This window comes from Heteronotia binoei, chromosome 8 (genome assembly GCF_032191835.1).
Source record: "Heteronotia binoei isolate CCM8104 ecotype False Entrance Well chromosome 8, APGP_CSIRO_Hbin_v1, whole genome shotgun sequence".
Lineage (NCBI taxonomy): Eukaryota > Metazoa > Chordata > Lepidosauria > Squamata > Gekkonidae > Heteronotia > Heteronotia binoei.
Genome location: NC_083230.1, coordinates 128,770,385 through 128,797,053, shown reverse-complemented (window position 1 = coordinate 128,797,053; position 26,669 = coordinate 128,770,385). Strand labels below are relative to the sequence as shown.

Below are 26,669 nucleotides of genomic sequence, written 5' to 3'. Positions count from 1 at the left end.
CCAGCAAGTGCAAGTGGAGGAGTGGGGAATCAAACCCGGTTCTCCTAGATAAGAGAGCTCTGGCTGACCCAAGGCCATTCCAGCAGCTGCAAGTGTAGGAGTGGGGAATGCAACCCGATTCTCCCAGATAAGAGAGCTCTGGCTGACCCAAGGCCATTCCAGCAGGGGCAAGTGGAGGAGTGGGGAATCAAACCCAGTTCTCCCAGATAAGAGAGCTCTGGCTGACCCAAGGCCATTCCAGCAGGGGCAAGTGGAGGAGTGGGGAATCAAACCCGGTTCTCCCAGATAAGAGAGCTCTGGCTGACCCAAGGCCATTCCAGCAGTTGCAAGTGGAGAAGTGGGGAATCAAACTTGGTTCTCCAAAATAAGAGAGCTCTGGCTGACCCAAGGCCGTTCCAGCAGGTGCAAGTGGAGGAGTGGGGAATGCAACCCGATTCTCCCAGATAAGAGAGCTCTGGCTGACCCAAGGCCATTCCAGCAGGGGCAAGTGGAGGAGGGGGGAATCAAACCTGGTTCTCCCAGATAAGAGAGCTCTGGCTGACCCAAGACCATTCCAGCAGCCGCCAGTGGAGGAGTGGGGAATCAAACCCGGTTCTCCCAGATAAGAGAGCTCTGGCTGACCCAAGGCCATTCCAGCAGCTGCAAGCGGAGGAGTGGGGAATCCAAGCCGGTTCTCCCAGATAAGAGTCCGCACACTTCACCACGACACCAAACTGGCTCTCGCACCAAACCAGTCCTTGAAGATGGTGATCCTCTCACCTCTCAGCCGCCTCCTCTCCAGGCTAAACATCCCCAGCTCCTTCACCCTCAAAGGACTTGGTCTCCATTTGTCCATTTAAAAGTAGTTTATATAAAGAATGGCCGCCTATTATCACAGTTGGTTGTTTGTTTTTTATTATGTACCTGCAGTGTGATCCCATTCTTGCTGGCTACCTCACCTGGGGATTGGAAACCCTACCCTTTTCCCTCCGCCGCCTCTCATCCGCAGCCCGGATCCGCCTCTGGTTTTTGCTCCCACCCTTCCAGAGGTGGGTCCAGCCGCAGCATCCCCCCCCCTTGTGCTTTGTGAGTGGGGGGAAGGAAGCCCACAGCCCAGAAGAGAAGTTCTCCCCCTCCGGATTCTCTGGCTGCAACCCTTCCCTCCTCCCAGGTGCCAACTTCAGCTGGAGGAAAGACGAGTGTCTTCCTCGCTCCGGTGTCGACCAGAGACCCCCCCCCCTTCCCCGCACATCTGGCTGGCGCTGGAGCTCCCCTCGTGGAGGTTCCGGGGATTGGCTCCTCTCCCTACTTTTTTTCTGCTCTGCAAACTTTCCCCCCCCAGGCTGCAGAAGAGCTCCTGTCCGGCTTCTCCCCCAGGCTGGGTTTCCAATGAATTGGGCGGCTGCTGCAAGGCCATGCCAGGGTGGTGGCGTCTCTACCTGGCTCAGTGGGCAGCCCTCGCCCTTCAGGCTGTGGGGCAGAGCCTCCCCGGAGGAGACGAAGACGACGGGGAGCTGAACTATTATGGGGAGAACGGTGAGTGGAGCGGGGGGGGGGCAGGTTTTGTAGGGTTGCCAATCCCCAGGTGGAGGGGATACCCTGGTTTAGAGCCCCCCCCCCCGCTTCAGGGTCATCAGAAAGCGGAAGGAGGGAGGGAAATTTCTGCTGGGCTCTCCATTATTCCCTATGGCGACTGTTTCCCATAGGGTATCATGGAAAATTGATCCACGGGTATTGGGGGTTCTGTGGGGGGTATTTTTTGAGATAAGAGGTAACAAATATTCAGTATAGCATCGGATGCCTTTCCCCAAAGTACCCTCCAGGTTTCAAACAGATTGGACCAGGGGGTCCAATTCTATGAGCCCCCAAAGAAGGTGCCCCTCTCCTTCACTATTTCCAACGGAGGGAAGGCATCGAAAAGGCGTGCGGTCCCTTTCAGTGTGACGGCCAGAACTCCCTTTGGAGTTCAATGATGCTTGTCCCAACCTCGCTCCTGGCTCCACCCCCAAAGTCTCCTGGCTCCACCTCCAAAGTCCCCAGATATTTCTTGAATTGGACTGGCCAACCCTAGCCTTTGGCCAGGGGTCCTGTAGGAGAAAAAGAGGTGCCGGAGCTCATGAGCACGACTCATTGGCATGTGTCTCACACACACACACACACACACATCACCAGAAGGGATACTCAATTATATCCGCTCAGCATCTGCCTTAAAATGCTTCTTGAATTAGAATTGTTCTAATAAAACCTGACTCCCATCCAATGTTTCCTCTAAGCTGCAGAGTCTTGTGAGCAAAAATTCTACTTTGTGAGCTACTTGCATTAAAAAGGAAAGGAAAGGAAAGGAAAGGAAAGGAAAGGAAAGGAAAGGAAAGGAAAGGTCCCCTGTGCAAGCACGAGTCGTTTCCGACTCTGGGGTGACGTTGCTTTCACGTTTTCACAGCCAGACTTTTCACGGGGTGGTTTGCCACTGCCTTCCCTAGTCTTTTACACTTTCCCCCCAGCAAGCTGGGTACTCATTTGACCGACCTCGGAAGGATGGAAGCCTGAGTCACCGTGGGCAGGCTACCTGAACCAACTTCCACCGGAATCGAACTCAGGTCATGAGCAGAGAGTTCAGACCACAGTACTGCAGTACCGCTGCTTTACCACTCTGCGCCACGGGGCCGCTTATTAAAGTTGTAAGCTACTGCATTAAAGTTGTGGGAAAGGAAAAGAAAGGTCCCCTGTGCAAGCACCAGTCGTTTCCAACTCTGGGTGACGTTGCTTCATGTTTTCATGGCAGACTTTTTACGGGGTGGTTGCCATTGCCTTCCCCAGTCATCTCCACTTTCCCCCGCAGCAAGCTGGGGACTCATTTGACGACCGCGGAAGGATGGAAGGCTGAGTCAACCTTGGGCCGGATACCTGAACCAGCTTCCGCCGGAATCCAACTCCAGGTCGTGAGCAGAGTCAGACCACAGTACTGCAGCTTTACCACTCTGCGCCACGGGGCCGCTTATTAAAGTTGTGAGCTACTGGCATTAAAGTTGGGAGCTCCTGCATAAATTATTGTGCTCTGTGGCTATTTTTCCTGAGTGGAGTCAAAAAGTGTGAGCTGGCTCACACTCACTCAGCTGAGCGGGGACGCCGCTCCCATCATACTTTTAAATTCCTTTCTCCGATGTGGCCACAGCGGCACGAGGAAGATTTCCATTTGTCCGCTGGATAGGGTTTGATGGTTTTCCCATTTTGTTGTGGGAGAAAATATTAGAAGGTTGTCAGATCTTAAGAGTACTGCAAAATTTCTCACAGGGGATCTGAATAATGGAGCCAGAAGCAAGTTTTGTTTCGTTTTTTAGGGGGGGAGGGTAAAAAAGAAAGAGCACAATAAAATATAGAGTTCTAGAGCTCCGTACCTGTTCCCTCCTGCCCAAAACGAGGCCCGCCTTTTGCGCATCTCTTGCCCCGTGGTGCAGAGTGTTAAAGCTGCAGTACTGAAGTCCTAAGCTCTGCTCATGACCTGAGTTCGATCCCCGGCGGAAGCTGGGTTTTTAAGTAGCCGGCTCAGGTTGATTCAGCCTTTCATCCTTCCGAGGTCGGTCAAAAGAGGACCTAGCTTGCTGGAGGAAAGTGGAGATGACTGGGAAGGCAAGGGCAAACCACCCCGTAAAAAGGCTGCCGTGGAAAACGTTGTGAAAGCAATGTCACCCCAGAGTTGGAAACGACTGGTGCTTGCACAGGGGACCTTTCCTTTCCTTTCAGTGTGTGTGTGGGGAGTGGGGGGAAGACAAGGGATAGGAAAAAAAGACTGCAGATTTATACCCGCCCTTCTCTCTGAATTAGAGAGTCAGAGTGGCTTACAATCTCCTTTATCTTCTCCCCCCCCACAACAGACACCCTGTGAGGTGCGTGGGTCTGAGAGGGCTCTCACAGCAGCTGGCCCTTTCAAGGACAACCTCTGCCAGAGCTATGGCTGACCCAAGGCCATTCCAGCAGCTGCAAGTGGGGAATCAAACCAGGTTCTCCCAGATAAGAGAGCTCTGGCTGACCCGAGGCCATTCCAGCAGCTGCAAGTGGAGGAGTGGGGAATCCAACCCGGTTCTCCCAGATAAGAGAGCTCTGGCTGACCCAAGGCCATTCCAGCAGCTGCAAGTGGAGGAGTGGGGAATCAAACCCGGTTCTCCCAGATAAGAGAGCTCTGGCTGACCCAAGGCCATTCCAGCAGCTGCAAGTGGAGGAGTGGGGAATCAAACCCGGTTCTCCCAGATAAGAGAGCTCTGCTGACCCAAGGCCATTCCAGCAGCTGCAAGTGGAGGAGTGGGGGATCAAACCCAGTTCTCCCAGATAAGAGTGCTCTGGCTGACCCAAGGCCATTCCAGCAGCTGCAAGTGGAGGAGTTGGGAATCCAACCCGGTTCTCCCAGATAAGAGAGCTATGGCTGACCCAAGGCCATTCCAGCAGCTGCAAGTGGAGGAGTGGGGAATCAAGCCCAGTTCTCCCAGATAAGAGAGCTCTGGCTGACCCAAGGCCATTCCAGCAGCTGCAAGTGGAGGAGTTGGGAATCCAACCCGATTCTCCCAGATAAGAGAGCTCTGGCTGACCCAAGGCCATTCCAGCAGCTGCAAGTGGAGGAGTGGGGAATCAAACCCAGTTCTCCCAGATAAGAGTGCTGTGCTGAACCAGGGCCATTCCAGCAGCTGCAAGTGGAGGAGTGGGGAATCAAACCCAGTTCTCCCAGATAAGAGAGCTCTGGCTGACCCAAGACCATTCCAGCAGCTGCAAGTGGAGGAGAGGGGAATCAAACTTGGTTCTCCCAGATAAGAGAGCTCTGGCTGACCCAAGGCCATTCCAGCAGGTGCAAGTGGAGAAGTGGGATTCATACCGGTTCTCCCAGATAAGAGAGCTCTGGCTGACCCAAGGCCATTCCAGCAGCTGCAAGTGGAGGAGCGGGGAATCAAACCCGGTTCTCCCAGATAAGAGAGCTATGGCTGACCCAAGGCCATTCCAGCAGCTGCAAGTGGAGGAGTGGGGAATCAAACCCGGTTCTCCCAGATAAGAGTGCTCTGGCTGACCCAAGGCCATTCCAGCAGCTGCAAGTGGAGGAGTTGGGAATCCAACCCGGTTCTCCCAGATAAGAGAGCTATGGCTGACCCAAGGCCATTCCAGCAGCTGCAAGTGGAGGAGTGGGGAATCAAACCCGGTTCTCCCAGATAAGAGTGCTCTGGCTGACCCAAGGCCATTCCAGCAGCTGCAAGTGGAGGAGTGGGGAATCAAACCAGTTCTCCCAGATAAGGGAGCTCTGGCTGACCCAAGGCATTCCAGCAGGTGCAAGTGGAGGAGTGGGGAATCAACCCGGTTCTCCCAGATAAGAGAGCTCTGGCTGACCCAAGGCCATTCCAGCAGCTGCAAGTGGAGGAGGGGGGAATCAAACTCGGTTCTCCCAGATAAATGTCGGTGCACTTAACCACTACACCATACTGCCTCTCCAGTTGGGTTGGTGGGAGTAACAGGAGAGCAGCTCACTGGGAATGCATTGATTGTTGGGGAAGCATATGGAGACCTTTGGGTAGCACAGAGCTCTTCTGTGGACAGAACAGGACACAGGGTTGCCAACTCCCGCCTGGGAGGTACCTGGAGATATGGAGGTGGAACGTTGGGAGGGCAGGGTTTGGGGAAGGGGAGGGGCCGCCTCAGGAGGGTCTAATGCCCTAAACCCACCTTGCAAAGCCGCCATTTTTCTCCAGGGCAGCTGAGCTCTGTCAATCAACCGCTTAGTCCAGGAGTGCCCAAACTCTCTTAATGTAAGAGCCCATCAGATGTTTGAGAGCCACAAGACACGAACGTCAGATGTTTGAGAGCCGCAAGACAGGAAGGGAGGCAGGCAGGCAGGCAAACCGATGGGGAGAGGGAGAGGTGGAAAGGAAACCACTTTAACTTTAAATGCTTTCTCCAAGCTGCTGGCTGGCTTGGCTTGGAGGAGTGATTTAAAGGGAGAGATGCCTTCTCCAAGCCGGCTAAGGAGGAGGGAGCTTCTGTGTGTGAAAGAGCCCCACACAGCTATAAGGAGGGAGGGAGCTTCTGTGTGTGAAAGAGCCCCACACAGCTACTGAGCCACAGTTTGGCCAGGGCCGGATTAAACCCTATGGAGGCCCTTAGGCAGTAAAAAAATTTGGGGGGCCCCTTGCAAATTATCTGAGTTGGAGCGGCCGCCCCCACCGCCTGTGGCCCCCCCCTGCAGGCCCCTTCTCAAAAGCCCCTTTGGCAGAGCTGCGGGGGAAAGGCAGAGAGAGGCAAACTGGGCGACGACGCCACCATAATAATAATAATAATAATAATAATAATAAATTTTATTTCTACCCCGCCCTCCCCGCAAAGCGGCTCAGGGCGGCTAACAGTAAGTAATATATTAACATAAATAGTAAAACATTAGATTAGCAATTAAAATTACACATATAAAAACCCGTTAATTCAGTTAAAATACTTAATTTTACATTACATTATATATATATCTGGCAGTAATAGCTGTTCTGGCGCTGAATCTGCCAGTTTAAATGATGTTAGAGATGGCGGTTCTTCGTTCATTGCAACTCAGCAGTCCGTATCATTATAGGTGTGTCTAAAAAGGGCAGTCTTGCAGGCCCTGCGGAACTGGTCGAGGTTCCGCAGGGCCCGCACCTCCTCCGGGAGCTGATTCCACAGGCAAGTCAGGCACCTGGGTTGCTGATGGCACTTGGGTTTCTTGGCCACTGTGTGACACAGAGTGTTGGACTGGATGGGCCATTGGCCTGATCCAACATGGCTTCTCGTATGTTCTTATGTGACACAGAGTGTTGGGTTGGATGGGCCATTGGCCTGATCCAACATGGCTTCTCTTATGTTCTTCTGTGACACAGAGTGTTGGACTGGATGGGCCATTGGCCTGACCCAACATGGCTTCTCTTATGTTCCTATGTGACACAGAGTGTTGGACTGGATGGCCTATTGGCCTGATCCAACATGGCTTCTCTTATGTTCTTATGTGACACAGAGTGTTGGGTTGGATGGGCCATTGGCCTGATCCAACATGGCTTCTCATATGTTCTTCTGTGACACAGAGTGTTGGATTGGATGGGCCATTGGCCTGACCCAACATGGCTTCTCTTATGTTCTTATGTGACACAGAGTGCTGGAGTGGATGGGCCATTGGCCTGACCCAACATGGCTTCTCTTATGTTCCTATGTGACACAGAGTGTTGGACTGGATGGCCTATTGGCCTGATCCAACATGGCTTCTCTTGTGTTCTTATGTGACACAGAGTGCTGGGTTGGATGGGCCATTGGCCTGATCCAACAGGGCTTCTCTTATGTTCTTCAGTCTGGGACAGTGATGCTCTGTATTCTTGGTGCTTAGGGGGGCAACGGAGGGCTTCTAGTGTCCTGGCCCCACTGGTGAACCTCCTGATGGGACCTGGGGGTTTTTTGCCACTGTGTGACACTGCCATAGGAGATATAGGATAAGCATATGGAGCATCGGATAAGCATCTGGAGCAGAGGTCCATCCGTGGCTCTTAGGCACAGTTTATTGTTGGAACTCTCTGTCTGGGGCAGTGATGCTCTGTATTCCTAGTGCTTGGGGGGGTACAGTGGGAGGGCTTCTAGTGTCCTGGCCCCACTGGTGGACCACCTGATGATGCTTGGGTTTTTTTTGGCCACTGCGTGACACAGTGTTGGACTGGGTGGGCCATTGGCCTGATCCAACATGGCTTCTCTTATGTTTTTATGTTCTAATGGCCAACCAGTTCCTCTGGAGAGCCAACAACAGGGCAAAGAGGCCCAGAAGAACACCAGAAGAGCCCTGCTGGATCAGACCACGGAGGGTCCATCTAGTCCAGCCTCCTGTCTCACACAGGGACCAGCCAGTTCCTCTGGAGGGCCAACAACAGGGCAGAGAGGCCGAGGCCTTCATGAGAATCTCAGAAGAGCCCTGCTGGATCAGACCAGGGAGGGTCCATCCAGACCAGCCTCCTGCCTTACACAGAGGCCAGCCAGTTCCTCCTGGGGGGTCAACAACAGGGCAGAGAGGCCGAGGCCTTCATAAGAACATCAGAAGAGCCCTGCTGGATCAGACCAGGAAGGGTCCATCTAGTCCAGCCTCCTGTCTCACACAGGGGCCAGCCAGTTCCTCTGGAGGGCCAACAGCAGGGCAGAGAGGCTGAGGCCTTCTTCTGATGTTGCCTCCTGGCTCTGGGGTTCAGAGGTTTCGTGCCACTGAATGTGGGGGTTCCCCTCTGTCTCCCTGGCTAGTCGCCACTGATAAATATACCTTCCTGAATCTTTCTAATCCCCTTTGAAAGCTGCGGCTTCCTGCGGCCCTCACTCCATCCTCTGGCATCAAATCCCACATTTTAATCACTCCCTGTGGAAAGTGGTCTTTCCTTTTGTCGTCCCTGAACCTACTGCCCGTCAGCTTCATTGAATGCCCTCCAGTTTTAGCATTTTCGGAGAGGGAGAAGCCTTTCTCTTTGTCATGCAACAGTGTAAAAACTGTGCTCCAAATCCAGCTGTGGATATGCTGGGCAGATATGAGCCAGTTTGGTGTAGTGGTTAAGTGCGTGGACTCTTATCTGGGAGAACCGGGTTTGATTCCTCCTTCCTTCACTTGCACCTACTGGAATGGCCTTGGGTCAGCCAGAGCTCTCTTATCTGGGAGAACCGGGTTTGATTCCCCACTCCTCCACTTCCAGCTGCTGGAATGGCCTTGGGTCAGCCAGAGCTCTCTTATCTGGGAGAACTGGGTTTGATTCCCCACTCATCCCCTTGCAGCTGCTAGAATGGCCTTGGGTCAGCCAGAGCTCTCTTATCTGGGAGAATCGGGTTGGATTCCCCACTCCTCCACTTGCAGCTGCTAGAATGGCCTTGGGTCAGCCAGAGCTCTCTTATTTCGGAGAACCAAGTTTGATTCCCCACTCCTCCACTTGCAGCTGCTGGAATGGCCTTGGGTCAGCCAGAGCTCTCTTATCTGGGAGAACCGGGTTTGATTCCCCACTCCTCCATTTGCAGCTGCAGGAATGGCCTTGGGTCAGCCAGAGCTCTCTTATCTGGGAGAACCAGGTTTGATTCCCCACTCCTCCCCTTGCAGCTGCTGGAATGGCCTTGGGTCAGCCAGAGCTCTCTTATCTGGGAGAACCAGGTTTGATTCCCCACTCCTCCCCTTGCAGCTGCTGGAATGGCCTTGGGTCAGCCAGGAGTTGTCCTTGAAAGGAGTTGTCCTTGAAAGGGCAGCTTCTGTCAGAGCTCTCTCAGCCCCACCCACCTCACAGGGTATCTGTTGTAGGGGGGGGGTCAGACATAGCTCTCACAGAGCTGTCCTTGAAAGGATTCTTCTCCTCCTCCTCCTCCTCCTCCTCTTCTTATCTGGGAGAACCGGGTTTTATTCCCCATTCCTCCACTTGCAGCTGCTGGAATGATCTTGGGTTAGCTGCAGCTCTCACAGAGCTGTCCTTGAAAGGGTAGTTTCTGTCAGAGCTCTCAGCCCCATCCACCTCATAAAGTGTCTGTTGTGGGGGAAGAAGATAAAGGAGATTTTGAGCTGTTCTGAGACTCTGAGATTTAGAGTATAAGGCGGGATATAAATCCAATTTCTTCTTCTTTCTTCTTCTTCTTCCTTTCACACATTCATAAGTCAAACCAGGCCAAGTCTGTTGCTTTCCGTGAGCTGGCTGGACTAATTCGAGTAAATCCATGCAAATGGGACGCTCCCTTTGTTTTTTGTTTTAAGAAGTGGGGAGGCCGCCAACCGGTTGTCTGGGCCTCTTTCCCAGAAACTCCCTCTGAAATCCAGTTTAATTAAGTCCAGCTGGTGGTGTTTCAGCAAAGGGGTGGGGGGGAGAGAAAGGAGAGGTGGAATGTGTCTGTGTGTGTAGGGGGGGGGGGGAGAAATTACTCCTACAATTCTTGGGGGGAGGGAGCTGCACTCAACTGCAAGCCAGATCTGGGCTCACCTCTTTCTGCCCCCATAAAACTGTTTGGGATTCCTGCCCCCCACCCCCACCCCAGGCCCCCCTTGGCGTGGTGGGATTCCAGGCGTGCCACAAACCAGTCAGCCAAGGGAGCTGCTTCTTTTGATCGGAGCTGGGGAGAGAAGAGGACAGACCATCCTTATCAGCACAGAGTCTCCGAACAGAAATGGCTCCGGGCAGTGGCCTCAGAGAATCTCTCAAGGGCACACGGCCCTAACTCAGTGAAGCTTCGTCTGTTGGATCAGCCAGTATCCTAATGCCCCTGTATAAATCGATGGTGTGGCCTCATTTGGAGTACTGTGTACAATTTTGGTCACCGCACCTCAAAAAGGATATTATAGCATTGGGAAAAGTCCAGAAAAGCGCAACTAGAATGATTCAAGGGTTGGAACCCTTTCCCTATGAAGAAAGGTTAAAACGCTTGGGGCTCTTTAGCTTGGAGAAACGTCGACCGCGGGGTGACATGAGAGAGGTTTACAAGATGATGCATGGGATGGAGAAAGTAGAGAAAGAAGTACTTTTCTCCCTTTCTCACCATACAAGAACTCGTGGGCATTCGATGAAATTGCTGAGCAGTCAGGTTAAAAAGGATAAAAGGAAGTCCTTCACCCAAAGGGTGATTAACATGTGGAATTCACTGCCATAGGAGGTGGTGGCGGCTACAAGCATAGCCAGCTTCAAGAGGGGATTGGATAAAAATATGGAGCATACGTCCATCAGTGGCTATTAGCCACAGCTTATCATTGGAACTCTCTGTCTGTGACAGTGATGCTCTGTCTTCTTGGTGCTTGAGGGGGGACACAGTGGGAGGGCTTCTAGTGTCCTGGCCCCACTGATGAACCTTCTAGCAGCACTTAACTTTTTGGCCACTGTGTGACACAGAGTGTTGGACTGGATCCAACATGGCCTGATCCAACATGGGTTCTCTTCTGTTCTTATTTCTGCCACTTGGAGAGCTGTTAAAAGCGCAGAAACCCTGGGCAGGGGGGGGAAAGGTGTGAGTTTTCCTGCGCGAGCACACTTTATGTACGCGAGCATGTTTCATTGTCCCTGAAGTATGCTTGCACACAAAAGCTCACACCCTGAATAAAACTTGGTTGGTTTTTTCAGTGAGATTCCTTGCCCAAGTGGGGATTCCAACCTGGGTCTCCCTTTCTCACAACGCAAGAACTCGTGGGCATTCAATGAAATTGCTGAGCAGTCGGGTTAAAACAGATAAAAGGAAGTACTTCTTCACCCAAAGGGTGATTAACATGTGGAATTCACTGCCACAGGAGGTGGTGGCGGCTACAAGCATAGCTAGCTTCAAGAGGGGATTGGATAAAAATATGGAGCAGAGGTCCCTCAGTGGCTCTTAGCCATAGTATATTATTGGAACTGTCTGGGGCTGTGATCATCTGTATTCTTGGTGCATTGGGGGGGGGGGCAAAGTGGAATCGCTTCTAGACCCACTTGTGAACCTCCTGATGGCACTTGGGTTTGTTTGGTTTTTTTGGCCACTGTGTGACACAGAATGTTGGACTGGATGGGCCGCTGGCCTGATCCAACATGGCTTCTCTTATGTCCTTATGTGACACAGAGTGTTGGACTGGATGGGCCACTGGCCTGATCCAACATGGCTTCTCTTATGTTCTTATGTGACACAGAGTGTTGGATTGGATGGGCCATTGGCCTGATCCAACATGCCTTCTCTTATGTTCTTATCTGACACAGAGTGTTGGACTGGATGGGCCACTGGCCTGTTCCAACAGGGCTTCTCTTATGTTCTTATCTGACACAGAGTGTTGGATTGGATGGGGCACTGGCCTGATCCAACATAGCCATTGGCCTGATCCAACAGGGCTTCTCTTATGTTATTCTGTGACACAGAGTGTTGGACTGGATGGGCCATTGGCCTGATCCAACATGGCTTCTCGTATGTTCTTATGTGACACAGAGTGTTGGACTGGATGGGCCACTGGCCTGATCCAACAGGGCTTCACTTATGTTCTTATGTGACACAGAGTGTTGAACTGGATGGGCCACTGGCCTGATCCAACAGGGCTTCATTTATGTTCTTATGTGACACAGAGTGTTGGACTGGAGGGGCCATTGGCCTGATCCAACATAGCTTCTCTTATGTTCTTATGTGACACAGAGTGTTGGACTGGATGGGCCACTGGCCTGATCCAACAGGGCTTCTCTTATGTTCTTATCTGACACAGAGTGTTGGACTGGATGGGCTACTGGCCTGATCCAACAGGGCTTCTCTTATGTTCTTATCTGACACAGAGTGTTGAACTGGATGGGCCACTGGCCTGATCCAACATGGCTCCTCTTATGTTCTTATGTGACACAGAGTGTTGGACTGGATGGACTATTGGCATGATCCAACATGGCTTCTCTTATGTTCTTATGTGACACAGAGTGTTGGACTGGATGGGCCACTGGCCTGATCCAACATGGCTTCTCTTATGTTCTTATGTGATGCAGAGTGTTGGACTGGATGGGCCATTGGCCTGACCCAACATGGCTTCTCTTATGTGACACAAAGAGTTGGACTGGATGGGCCATTGGCCTGATCCAACAGGGCTTCACTTATGTTCTTATGTGACACAGAGTGTTGGACTGGATGGGCCAGTGGCCTGATCCAACATGGCTTCTCGTATGTTCTTATGTGACACAGAGTGTTGGGACCGGATGGGCCACTGGCCTGAACCAACATGGCTTTTCTTATGTTCTTCTGTGACACAGAGTGTTGGACCGGATGGGCCATTGGCCTGATCCGACATGGCTTCTCTTATGTTCTTCTGTGACAGAGTGTTGGACTGGATGGGTATTGGCCTGATCCAACATGGCTTCTCTTATGCTCTTATGTGACACAGAGTGTTGGACTGGATGGGCCATTGGCCTGATCCAACATGGCTTCTCTTATGCTCTTATGTGACACAGAGTGTTGGACTGGATGGGCCATTGGCCTGATCGAACATGGCTTCTCTTATGTTCTTATGTGACACAGAGTGTTGGACTGGATGGACTATTGGCATGATCCAACATGGCTTCTCTTATGTTCTTATGTGACACAGAGTGTTGGACTGGATGGGCCACTGGCCTGATCCAACATGGCTTCTCTTATGTTCTTATGTGATGCAGAGTGTTGGACTGGATGGGCCATTGGCCTGACCCAACATGGCTTCTCTTATGTGACACAAAGAGTTGGACTGGATGGGCCATTGGCCTGATCCAACAGGGCTTCACTTATGTTCTTATGTGACACAGAGTGTTGGACTGGATGGGCCAGTGGCCTGATCCAACATGGCTTCTCGTATGTTCTTATGTGACACAGAGTGTTGGACCGGATGGGCCACTGGCCTGAACCAACATGGCTTTTCTTATGTTCTTCTGTGACACAGAGTGTTGGACCGGATGGGCCATTGGCCTGATCCGACATGGCTTCTCTTATGTTCTTCTGTGACACAGAGTGTTGGACCAGATGGGCCAGTGGCCTGACCCAACATGGCTTCTCTTATGTTCTTATGTCTCCCAGGCTCGCCTGACCCCCCGCCCCCAGCCGCTATCTCTCACTGTCTTCCCTCTTCTTCTGCTTGCCTTGCAGTCATTGATCTGTTGGAGGCGCTCAACATCACCCGCTCGGTTGAGGGGGTCACCAAAGCCAAGGGCCCCGATCGGGGAGTGCCTGCCTGGAAATTCCGTCAGCGAGTGCCCCACCTGACCCTCCCCTGGGACTACTCCGTCTACCTGCTGTCCACGGTGCAGACCGCCCTGGGCTTCCATTTTGTGGCCCGCCAGAGCCGTGGCTCGGAAGGGACCCTCATCTCCTTGGTCTCTCCGGCCGCCACCAAGCGGGACGGGCACCCCCTGCTGCAGCTGGTCTCCAGCTCCCGGGCCGACCAGCTGCGCCTGGACTACCGCGCCGTCCACAACATGGAGCCCGCTTCCTTGGTGTTTCCGGGCGGCACCCCCTTTGCCCACGGCCACTGGGTCCGGCTGGCCCTTAACCTGGAGCCCCACCGAATCTCGCTCTTCGTGGACTGCCGGGAGCCGATCGTCTTCGAGAAGGGCAGCGGGGAAGAGGTCCTGAGCCTCATCCTGCCCCTCGACCTCCACATCACCTTTGCCAGCACCTCTGGAGAGAAGGCCAGCAAGTTCTTGGTAAGGTGCAGACCTCAAATTCAGCTGCCGCTCACTAGGGTTGCCAAGTCCAATTCAAGAAATATCTGGGGACTTTGGGGGTGGAGCCAGGAGACATTAGGGGTGGAGCCAAGATCAAGGCTGTGACAAGCATAACTGAACTCCCAAGGGAGTTCTGGCCATCACATTTAAAGGGCCCGCACACCTTTTCAATGCCTCCCCTCCATTGGAAATAATGAAGGACACGGGCACCTTCTTTTGGGGCTCATAAAATTGGACCCCCTGGTCCAATCGTTTTGAAACTTGGGGGGTATTTTGGGGAGAGGCACTAGATGCTATACTGAAAATTTGGTGCCTCTACCCCAAAAAACAGCCCCCCCTCCAGATACCCACGGATCAATTCTCCATGATTTTCTATGGAAATAAATCTCCATAGGGAATAATAGAGTTCCCAGCAGACATTTCCCTCCCATCTAGGGTTGCCAAGTCCAATTCAAGAAATATCTGGGGACTTTGGGGGTGGAGCCAGGAGACATTGGGGGTGGAGCCAAGGTCAAGGCTGTGACAAGCATAATTGAACTCCAAAAGGGAATTATGGCCCTCACATTAAAAGGGACGGCACACCTTTTCAATGACTTCCTTCCATAGGAAATAATGAAGGAGAGGGGCAGCTTTTTGGGGGCTCATAGAATTGGACCCCCTGGACCAATCTTTTTGAAACTTGGGGGGTATTTTGGGGAGAGGCATTAGATGCTATACTGAATATTTGGTGCCTCTACCCCAAAAACAGCCCCCCCCCCAGAGCCCCAGATAACCGCTGATCAATTCTCCATGATTTTCTATGGGAATAAATCTCCATAGTGAATAATAGAGTTCCCAGCAGGCATTTCCCTCCCCTCCCCCCGCTTTCTGACGACCCTGAAGCGGGGGGAGGGCCTCCAAAACCGGGGGATCCCCTGCCCCCACCTGGAGATTGGCAACCTTAACGCTCACAGGAGCACAGCTCCTGAACCTTTCTGAGGCTTCCCCCTCCTCCTCCCCACCTACTTGTCTATTGAATAGCAGGTACAGCTGCATAAGCTGAGGAAGGTAGTCTTCAAGAACACGGTGCTGGCTATACCCTCTACTGGTCAGGTAAGTCAAAGGCTGAGAGCCGCCTTTCTGGCGTTGGCTTCATGGTCAGGAACTCCATTGCCTCCAAACTCGAAAACCTTCCAACCGGTCACTCAGATCGCATCATGTCCATGCGCCTCCCACTTCAAAACAAGCAGCATGCAACACTCTTCAGTGTGTATGCCCCAACCCTTCAAGCAGATCCTGCAGAAAAGAACAAGTTCTATGCTGATCTACGCAACCTCGTACGGAAGACCCCTACAGAGGACAAGGTGATCATCCTTGGCGACTTCAATGCCAGAGTAGGTAAAGACTCGGAAGCCTGGAAAGGAGTACTTGGCAAACACGGCATTGGCAACTGCAATGACAACGGGCGCCTCCTGCTAGAATTCTGCATGGAGCACCAGCTCACCATCACCAACACTATCTTCCAGCAGAAGAACAGTCTGAAGACAACCTGGATGCACCCACGGTCCAAGCATTGGCACCTTATCGACTACATTCTGGTGCGCCAGAGAGACCTTCGAGATGTCTTACACACCCGAGTAATGCCCAGCGCAGAATGTCATACGGATCATCGTCTTGTACGCTGCAATCTCCGTCTTCACTTTAAACCCACACCCAGGAGAGGAGGTATCCCTCGGAGGAAGTTTCAGGTTGGCAGCCTTCAGTCAGCCGAAGTTAAAGCTGCCTTCCAGGCAAAACTCCAGTCAAGAATTGAGGACCTCAGTTGCCCCACAGACCCTTCTCCAGAAGAACTCTGGGAACACCTAAAAACTACCGTCCTGCAGATCTCTGAAGAAGTCCTCGGGGTTCTCCACAAGGAAGAACAAGGACTGGTTTGATGAGAACAATCAAGAGATCCAAGAATTACTGGCAAAAAAGAGATCTGCCTACCAAGCACATCTTGCTCAGCCCTCCTGTCCTGGGAAAAAAGCAACCTTTCGCGCTGCATGTAGCAACCTCCAGCGCAAGCTTCGAGACATTCAGAACGAGTGGTGGACCAAGCTCGCAGAGAGAACCCAGCTGTGTGCAGACACTGGTGATTTAAGAGGGTTCTACGAAGCCCTGAAGGCAGTATATGGTCCATCATATCAGGCTCAGAGTCCCTTGCATAGTGCAGACGGCCAAGTGCTCCTCACAGACAAGGCATCCATACTGAACCGGTGGTCGGAGTATTTTCAGGTTCTCTTCAGTGCCAACCGCGTAGTTCAAGATTCAGCAATCCACCTCACCCCACTTCAACCTGTGAAAACAGAGTTGGATGAGATCCCCACCCTAGAAGAGACTGTTAAAGCCATCAAGCAACTGAAAAGTGGCAAGGCAGCAGGAGTTGATGGAATTCCACCAGAGATCTGGAAGCATGGGGGCACAGTACTACATAGCTCACTTCACAAAGTACTTGTCACCTGCTGGGAGCAAGGCAAATTACCACAGGACTTTCGCGATGCAATCATCATCACCCTATACAAGAACAAAGGGGAAAAGTCAGACTGCTCCAACTACCGGGGGATAACCCTGCTCTCCATCGCAGGCAAAATCCTTGCCAGAATACTCCTGAACAGACTGGTGCCCACCATTGCAGAAGAACTCCTCCCAGAGAGCCAGTGCGGCTTCAGAGCTAACAGGAGCACCACCGACATGGTATTTGTTCTCAGGCAGCTCCAAGAGAAATGCAGGGAACAGAACAAGGGTCTGTATGTGACTTTTGTCGACCTTACCAAAGCTTTCGATACCGTTAGCAGGAAAGGCCTGTGGCAAATCTTGGAACGTTTAGGATGTCCCCCAAGGTTCCTCAGCATGATCATCCAGCTACACGAAGACCAGTGAGGCCAAGTCAGACACTGCAACGCAGACACTGCAACGACCTCTCGGAGCCCTTCCCAATAGGCACAGGTGTAAAGCAAGGCTGCGTTCTCGCGCCAACTCTCTTTACGATCTTCTTTAGCATGATGCTTCAAAGAGCCGCAGTAGATCTAGATGAGGACGATGGTGTCTACATCCGCTATCGCACCGATGGCAGCCTGTTCAACCTGAGGCGACTAAAGGCACACTCCAAGACAATGGAAAAAACTCATCCGAGAGCTACTGTTTGCTGATGATGCTGCACTCGTCTCCCACTCGGTATCAGCTCTGCAGCATATGACGTCCTGCTTTGCAGAGGCTGCCAAGCTATTCGGCCTAGAAGTTAGTCTGAAGAAGACAGAAGTTCTCCACAGCCTGCACCCCAGGAAGATTATCACCCTCCCTGCATCACTGTGGGTGAATCAGTTCTGAAGACAGTCCAGCAGTTCAGCTACCTGGGGTGCATCATCTCCTCAGATGCCAAGATCGACAAGGAGATTGACAACAGGCTGGCAAAGGCAAACCGTGCATTTGGCCGACTGCACAAAAGAGTGTGGAGCAACAAGCATCTGAAAAAAGGCACAAAGATCAATGTTTACAAAGCGGTTGTGATGACAACCCTCATCTATGGCTCCGAATCGTGGGTTTTATACCGTCATCACCTGCGACTCCTTGAGCGCTTTCATCAGCGCTGCCTTCGCACCATCCTCAACATCCACTGGAGTGACTTTGTGACCAACACTGAAGTCCTCAAGCGGGCAGAGGTTACCAGCATCGAGGCACTGCTGTTGAAGACGCAGCTGCGCTGGGCAGGGCATATTTCTAGGATGGAAAACCACCGCCTTCCCAAGATTGCCCTGTATGGCGAACTCTCCACCGGCCATCGAAATAGAGGGGCACCAAAGAAGAGGTACAAGGACTCCTTGAAGAAATCCCTTAGCACCTGTCACATCAACCATCACCAGTGGTCTGACCTAGCCTCAGATCGCAAAGCATGGAGGCACACCATCCACCAGGCTGTCTCTTCCTTTGAGAACACACGCATAGCTGGTCTTGAGGACAAAAGGAGATTGAGGAAGAATCGCACTGCTACAGGACCAACCCTAAATCAGACTTTTCCCTGCAGCCGCTGTGGCCGGACCTGCCTGTCCCACATTGGTCTTGTCAGCCACCAGCGAGCCTGCAGCAAACGTGGACTATTGCACCCTTCTTAAATCTTCGTTCGCGAAGCCAAGCCGAGAGAGACAGCTGCATAACAATCCCCGGACTAGGAGAGCGGGCAGCCAGCCAGCCCCCAGGGATTTTGCCACGCCCCCAGCAGCCCTCATTAACCCCTGGAGAAGCCTGCAGAGGGTTGCTAGTGCCCAGGTGCAGCAAATGTTGCAATATAAGTGCAAAACACTCTTTTACTCAACCGCTTTATCATTGTAATTCTTAAATGTCCCTCAAAGCAAGTAAACTGTGCTTAGTAGAAACTCAAACTTTAAACGTTGCTAGGAATGAAAATCTGCTGTCTTCTTGTCTTTCTTTCGAGAGACACAGATAGCCCTATGGCTGTTTCTCTTTGAAGAGTAATTCAACAGGTGCAGTAGCAGCAACACGAGTCCTAGGTTCAAGTTTGTGTTTCCCTTGCACTTCCTCTGGCTGCTATTTTTACACTCCAGAACCTGTGCTTGGGCAACAATTTGGTGCTAATAACACATTCCAGCAGGTTCAGTTTCAGTTAGGGTTGCCAATCCCCAGGTGGGGGCAGGGGATCCCCCGGTTTGGAGGCCCTCCCCCCGCTTCAGGGTCATCAGAAAGCGGGGGGGAGGGGAGGGAAATGTCTGCTAGGAACTCATGATTCCCTAAGGAGACTTATTCTGCTGCAATTCCGCAGGGCCTGTAATGCAGAGTTCTTTCGCCAGGTTTTCAGCTGAGGCAGCGGACGTCACTTGTTACCAGCCTCCCCCCCCCCCTCATTCCATCTAGGGTTGCCAATCCCCAGGTGGGGCGGGGGATCCCCCGGTTTGGAGGCCCTCCCCCGCTTCAGGGTCGTCAGAAAGTGGGGGGAGGGGAGGGAAATGTCTGCTGGGAACTCTATGATTCCCTATGGAGATTTATTCCCATAGAAAATCATGGAGAATTGATCCGCGGGTATCTGGGGCTCTGGGGGTGGGGGCTGTTTCTTGAGGTAGAGGCACCAATTTTGTAGCATAGCATCCAGTGCCTCTCCTCAAAAGACCCTCCCAAGTTTCAAAAGGATTGGACCGGGGTTCTGATTTTATGAGCCCCCAAAGTAGGTGCCCCTATCCTTCATTCTTTCCAATGGAGGGAAGGCATTTAAAGGGTGCTGCAGTCCCTTGAAATGTGGTGTCCAGAACTCCCTTTGGAATTCACAGTTATGCAGGTCACAACAACCTTACTCCTGGCCCCACCCCCAAAGTCTCCTGGCTCCACCCCCGAAGTCCCCAGGTATTTATTGAATTGGACTTGGCAACCCTAAGCCCGAACCACCCTTTCTCCACTTCTCGTGTGATTTTGGCTGGCGGGTGGCTGGCTGGCTTTTTGACTGGGGGTGGGGAGCAGCCAAGGAAAGCCCCAGGTGAGTGAGGCCTGCTTGGGCTGGCTGGTTCTCTAGCCAGCCCAAGCAGGCCTCGCTCGCCCGGGGCTCTACTTTCCAGTGTTCGGTTGATTTTGGTTGGTGGGGGGAGGCAGCATATGCTAATGAGTTATGCTAATGAGCTCCGCCACCTATCTTTCTACAAAACGACCCCTGGTAAGGCGCTGGCCTTCCCCGGAGCTGGGGCTTTGTCATCGTCGGCTTGTGGAACTCACTGCCACAATATGGGACGTTAATGGCTGCTGGCAGTGGTTCTCTGCGGGAATTCACAGAGGAGGGAGGTGAGCGAGGCCTGCCAGAGGTGGTTCTTCATTTAAAACATTTCTTTCTTTATTTATTTAAAACATTTCTGTGCTTAGGGTTGCCAATCCCCAGGTGGAGGCAGGGGATCCCCAGTTTGGAGGCCCTCCCCCCGCTTCAGGGTCATCAGAAAGCGGGGGGAGGGGAGGGAAATGTCTGCTGAGAACTCTATTATTCCCTATGGAGACTTATTCCCATAGGAAATAATGGAGAATTGATACGCGGGTTATCTGGGGCTCTGGGGGGGGGCTGTTTTTTTGGGAGAGAGGCACCGAATTTTCAGTATAGCATCCAGTGCCTCTCCCCGAATTATCCCCCAAGTTTCAAAAAGACTGGACCAGGTGGTCCAATTCTATGAGCTCCAAAAGAAGGTGCCCCTATACTTCATTATTTCCTATGGAAGGAACGCATTTAAAAAGGTGTGTGGTCCATTTAAATGTGATGGCCAGAACTCCCTTTGAAGTTCAACGATGTTTGTCACACCCTTGCTCCTGGCTCCACCCCCAAAGTCTCCTGGTTCCACCCCCAATGTCTCCTGGCTCCTCCCCCAAAGTCCCCTGGCTCCACCCCTAATGTCTCCTGGCTCCACCCCCAAAGTCTCCTGGCTCCACCCCCAAAGTCCCCAGATATTTCTTGAATTGGACTTGGCCACCGTATCTGTGCTGCCTTTCCACCCAAACGGCATCCCCAGAGCAGCTAGCATTAAAACATATCAAGCATCAAAACAGCACATAAAATGAGCTATAGATAAACTAGACGTTTCGATTAACACAGAGACACACATAACACAATCCTAGAATCCTAGAGTTGGAAGGGACCCCTAGGGTCATCTAGTCCAACCCCCTGCACAATGCAGGAAACAATGGGGGGGAGGGCCAATCACAGTTATTCACAGGAGTTCCCCTGGAGAAAATGACTGCTTTGGAGGGCGAACTCAATGGCATTGTAGCCCGTTAAAGACCCTCTCCACCCCAAACCCTGCCTGCTCCAGCCTCCCGTCCCCCAAGATCTCCAGGTATCCCCAAGTCAACACTAGCTGACTCTACGCAACTTCTGATTTCTGATGAGATCTGGCCAGTCCGGCCTCCTTGGGGTGGCGTTTGAGGGTGACTCTCTGTGCTGGGCCGTGGCGTTTGAGGGTGACTCTCTGTGTCTCTCCCTGCAGGGCTACTGGCAGACGGCAGAGATCTCACCCAGTGGGTTCCCACACCGCCCCTGGCACTGCGAGAATCTGCCAGGTAAGTGGCGGGGCGGGGGGCAGGAGGAGAGAGGACATATGAAGCTGCCTTCTACTGAATCAGAACCTCGGTCCATCAAAGTCAGTCTTGTCTTCTCAGACTAGCAGCGGCTCTCCAGGGTCTCAAGCTGAGGTTTTTCACGCCTCTTTGCCTGGACCCTTTTGAGTTGGAGATGCCGGGGATTGAACCTGGGACCTTCTGCTTACCAAGCAGATGCTCTACCATGGAGCCACCATCCCTCCCCTGACATATGAAGCTGCCTTCTATTGAATCAGACCCTGGGTCCATCAAAGTCATCAGTATGCTGATGACACCCAGCTCTATCTATTGATGGACGGCCAGCCGACCTGCGTCCCGGAAAATCTAGACCGGGCATTATATGCCGTGGCTGAATGGCTCAGACTGAGCGGGCTGAAGCTTAATCCTGCGAAGACAGAGGTCCTTTGCTTGGGTCGCCGTGGTCCGGAAGGGGGAATCCCCCTACCAGCCTTTGACGGTGCGCCGCTGATAGCGGCGGACAGGGTCAGGAGCTTGGGGGTGCTGTTGGAGCCTTCCCTAAAGATGGAGGCTCAGATAGCAGCCGCTGCCAAGTCCGCGTTTTTTCATCTTAGGCGGGCAAGGCAGTTGGCCCCCTTTTTGGAGCGCGACGACCTAGCAACAGTGATCCATGCCACGGTCACCTCGAGGTTAGACTACTGTAATGCCCTCTACATGGGGCTGCCCCTGTCCCGAACTCGGAAATTGCAGCTGGTGCAGAATGCCGCGGCCCGGCTGTTATTAGGTCTCCCAAAGCGGGAACACATTCAGCCGGGTCTTCGGACCCTGCACTGGCTTCCAGTAATATACCGAGTCCGGTACAAGGTGCTGGTTATCACCTTTAAAGCCCTATATGGCTTGGGACCTGTCTACCTGAAGGACCGTCTTTCCCCGCACGTTCCCCAGAGAGTACTGAGGTCGGGAACACAAAATCTCCTTACCATCCCTGGGCCGAAGGAAGCCCGCTTGAAGTCCACCAGAGAAAGGGCTTTCTCTGTTATGGCCCCTACATGGTGGAATCAGCTGCCGGAAGAGGTGAGGGCCCTGCGGGACCTTGTTCAGTTCCGCAGGGCCTGTAAGACGACCCTCTTCCGGCTAGCCTATAACTAGCTTGAGAATTTTAATGTAACTTGCTGGATTTCTTTTATATACAGTTGCAATATTTATTAATGTGCATTAATAATTAAGGTTTTATCTGTTTTATCTGTTTTATCTGTTTTAAATACGGATCCCTTTATATGTTTAACTATTGTAATTTTGTTGGATCTACTATTGGAAGCCGCCCTGAGCCACGTGTGGGAAGGGCGGGATACAAATCTTAAATAAATAAATAAATAAAATAAAATAAAAAGTCAGTATTGTCTACTCAGACTGGCAGCGGCTCTCCAGGGTCTCAAGCTGAGGTTTTTCACGCCTATTTGCCTGGACCCTTTTCGGTTGGAGATGCCAAGGATTGAACCTGGGACCTTCTGCTTCCCAAGCAGATGCTCTACCACTGAGCCACCGTCCCTCCCCATAATGCTGGCAAGACAGGGGGGGTTCGGTTGGGGGCAGGGGATCCCCCGGTTTGGAGGCCCTCCCCCCGCTTCAGGGTCATCAGAAAGCAGGGGTGGAGGGAATATCTACTGGGCACCCCATTATTCCCTAGGGAGACCGATTCTCATCAGGTATAATGGAGAGTTGAACTGCAGGTACCTGGGGTTTGGGGGGGGGGCTGTTTTTTGAGATACAGGCACCAATGTTTCAGCTTAGCATCCAATTATTGTTCTCAACCCCCCCCCCCCTTCCCAGGTTTCAAAAGAATTGGACCAGGGAGTCCAATTCTATGAGCCCTCAAAGAAGATACCCCTATCCTTCGTTATTTCCCATGGAGGGAAGGCATTTAAAAGGTGTGCGGTCCCTTTAAAATGTGATGGCCAGAACTCCCTTTGGAGTGGATGGCCAGAGCTCCCTTTGGAGTTCAAGTACGGTTGTCACAATCTTACTCCTGGCTCCACCCCCCAATGTCTCCTGGCTCCACCCCCAATGTATCCTGGCTCCACCCCAATTTCTCCTGGCTCCACCCCCAATTTCTCCTGGCTCCACCCCAATTTCTTCTGGCTCCACCCCCAATTTCTCCTGGCTCCACCCCAATTTCTTCTGGCTCCACCCCCAATTTCTCCTGGCTCCACTCCCAATGTCTCCTGGCTCCACCCCCAATGTCTCCTGGCTCCAACCCCAATGTCTCCTGGCTCCAACCCCAATTTCTCCTGGCTCCACCCCAATTTCTCCTGGCTCCACCCCCAATGTCTCCTGGCTCCACCCCAAAGCCTCCTTGCTCCACCCCCAATGTCTCCTGACTCCACTCCCAATGTCTCCTGGCTCCACCCCCAAAGTCCCCAGATATTTCTTGAATTGGACCTGGCCACCCTAACCCCAGGGCGAAGGCCACGCAATATAACTGGTAGGGTTACTAGCTCTGGGTTGAGAAATACTTGGAGATTTTGGGAGCGAAGGCCGGGAAGGGGGGAAAGACCTCGTCAAGGTACGGTGGCCGTAGAATCTTCCCTTTGAGGTTGTCCTTTTATCCAGGGGGACTGGTCTCTATATTCTGGATATCCGTTGTGATAGCAGGAACTTGGAGTCGGCTTCAAGGGAGCGCTGAACCGGAAAGGAAAGGGAGCTGGGGGGGTGGGGGGGTTCTTCCCCATTAAGCTCTTGGCAGTCGTGCAGAGATTGCAAACATCTGGTCCAGATGTTTCTCCTCCCGGGCAGCTAAGAATCTAAGGTTTTGGAGAGGATCCAACAGCATGCAGGGCGGAGGTGTGCGTGGACCCAGGGCCGGTGTCCGGGAGTTGTGCTGAATCACAAGGCTGAAGCCGATCTGCTGCAGGGGGGGTCAAACGCACTTGTCACGAGGTCGAGATCCGACATAAATGAGACCTTGTCGGGCTGGGCCATATTGGGCTGGGCCGTGTGTGTCCCTGTTTCAGATCAGGGAGCAGAGACAGAAACTTTATAAAGGACACAGACAAACACAATTCAAGATTTTTTAAAAAGTAAAACATGCTTAAAACATTAGCGCTTGTTGGTCTTAAAGGTGCTTTCTTTGCATCTCTCCCATGGGATCCAGGGAACTGGGCAAAGGAAACTTTGACTGCTTCCTTCCTTCCTTCCTTCCTTCCTTCCTTCCTTCCTTCCTTCCTTCCTTCCTTCCCCAGGGGACCAGGAGAGGGAGGAGCCTCAGCCAACAGAAGTAAGAGAGGCTTAGCTCAGTAGCTCTGCTGTGCAATTGAGAGAGCCTGGCAAAGTGGGCTAGGCCTCCCCACTTCCTCCCCAAGGGAGGAGCCTCAGCCAATGGAGAAAATAGAGGCTTTGCTCTGTTGCTCCTGTGCGAAGCAAGCTGTGGTGCAGAAGGGAACAAGAGGGAGGGAGAAGGAAGCAGATGACAGCCAGTTGCTCGGGGGCCTGATAGGAGTCCTCCAGGGGCCTGATTTGGCCCTCGAGCTGCATGTTCAACACCTCTGGTCTAGCAGGAAGCAACAAGAGAACTCCATGTTTCTGGCGGCTTCTAAACCAGCCCCAATGGCATCTCTACGAGCTCGATCCAGACAAGCAGCCGTGCTATTCTGTATCAGGAGAAAGGAGCCAGAATCCAGAAGCACCCGAAAGACGAACAACATTTGTGGCAGGGCTGGAGCTTTTGGGAGTCGTGGCTCACTCCTTCTGCTCCTCCCCTACCACAAACGTTGCCAGCTGGAGAACGGCTGCAGTCCTGGGAGATCTTCAGCCCCCCCCCCCCCCGCTTGAAGGCTGGCCACACTATGCCTGGAGGTCCTTCCTGCCCCCCAGCCTCCCCCCCTGCCCTAGAGCTGGCCTCCTGCCTCTGCCCGGCCTCTCGGTGGAGGCTAATGAGCTCCCGTGGTCTGGCTGGCCTCCCCTCGCCCTCTGAGCTCCTGGCAGGACACTGGTCTCATGGCTCTCTAGAGGTCACCGTTGACTGGGCAAATCACGCTCTGCTCCCCATGCCCTGCCAAAAGGGTCAAAGCCTCCAGACCTGGGCAGATGCCCCCTGCCGCGGACAGCTGCTGGGTCAGGCGGTGCTGGAGGTGGGTGGAGGGCTGGCCCCCGGGAGGGAATTCTTGCCGGAGGTGGAGGGGATGGACCCCAGCAGGTGGTGCCTGCAGCAGCCGAGACTGAGTCTCGCCTTGGCCAGCTCCACACCACTGGCCTGCCTCGGTCTGAGGCGCTGAGGGTTCGAATAGTAGAATCAGAGTGTTGGCAGGGCCCTCCAGGGTCATCTAGCCCAACCCCCTGCACAATGCAGGGAATTCACAAATACCTCCCCTCACACACACCTTGTTTTCTGTGGCCCCAGAAGTGGAATTGTTTTCTGTGGCCCCAGAAGGTCGGACCAGAACCAAGGGGTTGAAATTAAATCAAAAGAGGTTCTGGCTCAACATTAGGAAGAACTTCCTGACCATTAGAGCGGTTCCTCGGTGGAACAGGCTTCCTCCTTTGGAGATGGGGGGCTCTCCTTCCTTGGAGGTTTTTCAACAGAGGCTGGATGGCCACCTGACAGCAATGCGGATCCTGTGAATTTAGGGGGAGGGAGTTGTGATTTTAGAGGGGTTCCTCAGTGGAACAGGCTTCCTCGGGAGGTGGTGGGCTCTCCTGCCTTGGAGGTTTTTCAACAGAGGCTGGATGGCAACCTGACAGCAATGAGGATCCTGTGAATTTAGGGGGAGGGGTTTGTGAGTTTCCTGCATTGTGCAGGGGGTTGGACTAGATGACCCTAGAGGTCCCTTTCAACTCTATGATTCTATGGATAGGAGGCGACTGAGAGGTGATAGGATCACAATCTTCAAGAACTTGAAGGGCTGTCATATACAGGATGGTGTGGAATTGTTTTCTGTGGTCCCAGAAGGTCAGACCAGAACCAAGGGGTTGAAATTAAATCAAAAGAGTTTCTGGCTCAACATTAGAAAGAACTTCCTGACTGTTAGAGCGATTCGTCAGTGGAATAGGCTTCCTCCTCGGGAGGTGGTGGGCTCTCCTTCCTTGGAGGGTTTTAAGCAGAGGCTAGATGGCTATCTGACAGCGATGAAGATCCTGTGAATGTAGGGGGAGGGGTTTGTGAGTTTCCTGCATCGTGCAGGGGGTTGAACTAGATGACCCTGGAGTTCTTTTCCAACTCTATGATTCTATGACTCCATGTTGGATCACGTCAGTGGCCCATCCAGTCCAACATTCTGTGTCACACGCTGGCTGTCATGGGTGCTGGGGACCCTGCAGAGGAAGACGAGTCTGCCAAGGAAACTGTACCCCTGCCACCTGCACCAGTACCCCTGCCTCCTGCTGAAGAAGATCCCAGCCCCCCTGCCTCGCCCTCTCGGGTGGCTCGTGTGCGTGACCGCCTCCGTCAGGACCTCAGGGATCGGAGGAGGGCAGCACGCTCACAAGCAAGAC

The 26,669-nt window shown here is 52.8% G+C and overlaps 1 protein-coding gene across 1 annotated transcript; it reads left to right on the top strand.

Moving 5' to 3' along the window:
- The first annotated feature begins 1,394 nt into the window (after positions 1 to 1,394).
- LOC132575788 (kielin/chordin-like protein) lies at positions 1,395 to 25,453 on the top strand. The gene is made up of 4 exons (XM_060244478.1): positions 1,395 to 1,515; positions 13,552 to 14,108; positions 21,113 to 21,185; positions 25,071 to 25,453. Exons 1-4 carry the CDS (start codon positions 1,395 to 1,397, stop codon positions 25,451 to 25,453), a joined length of 1,134 nt encoding a protein of 377 aa, XP_060100461.1.
- Positions 25,454 to 26,669: the final 1,216 nt, after the last annotated feature.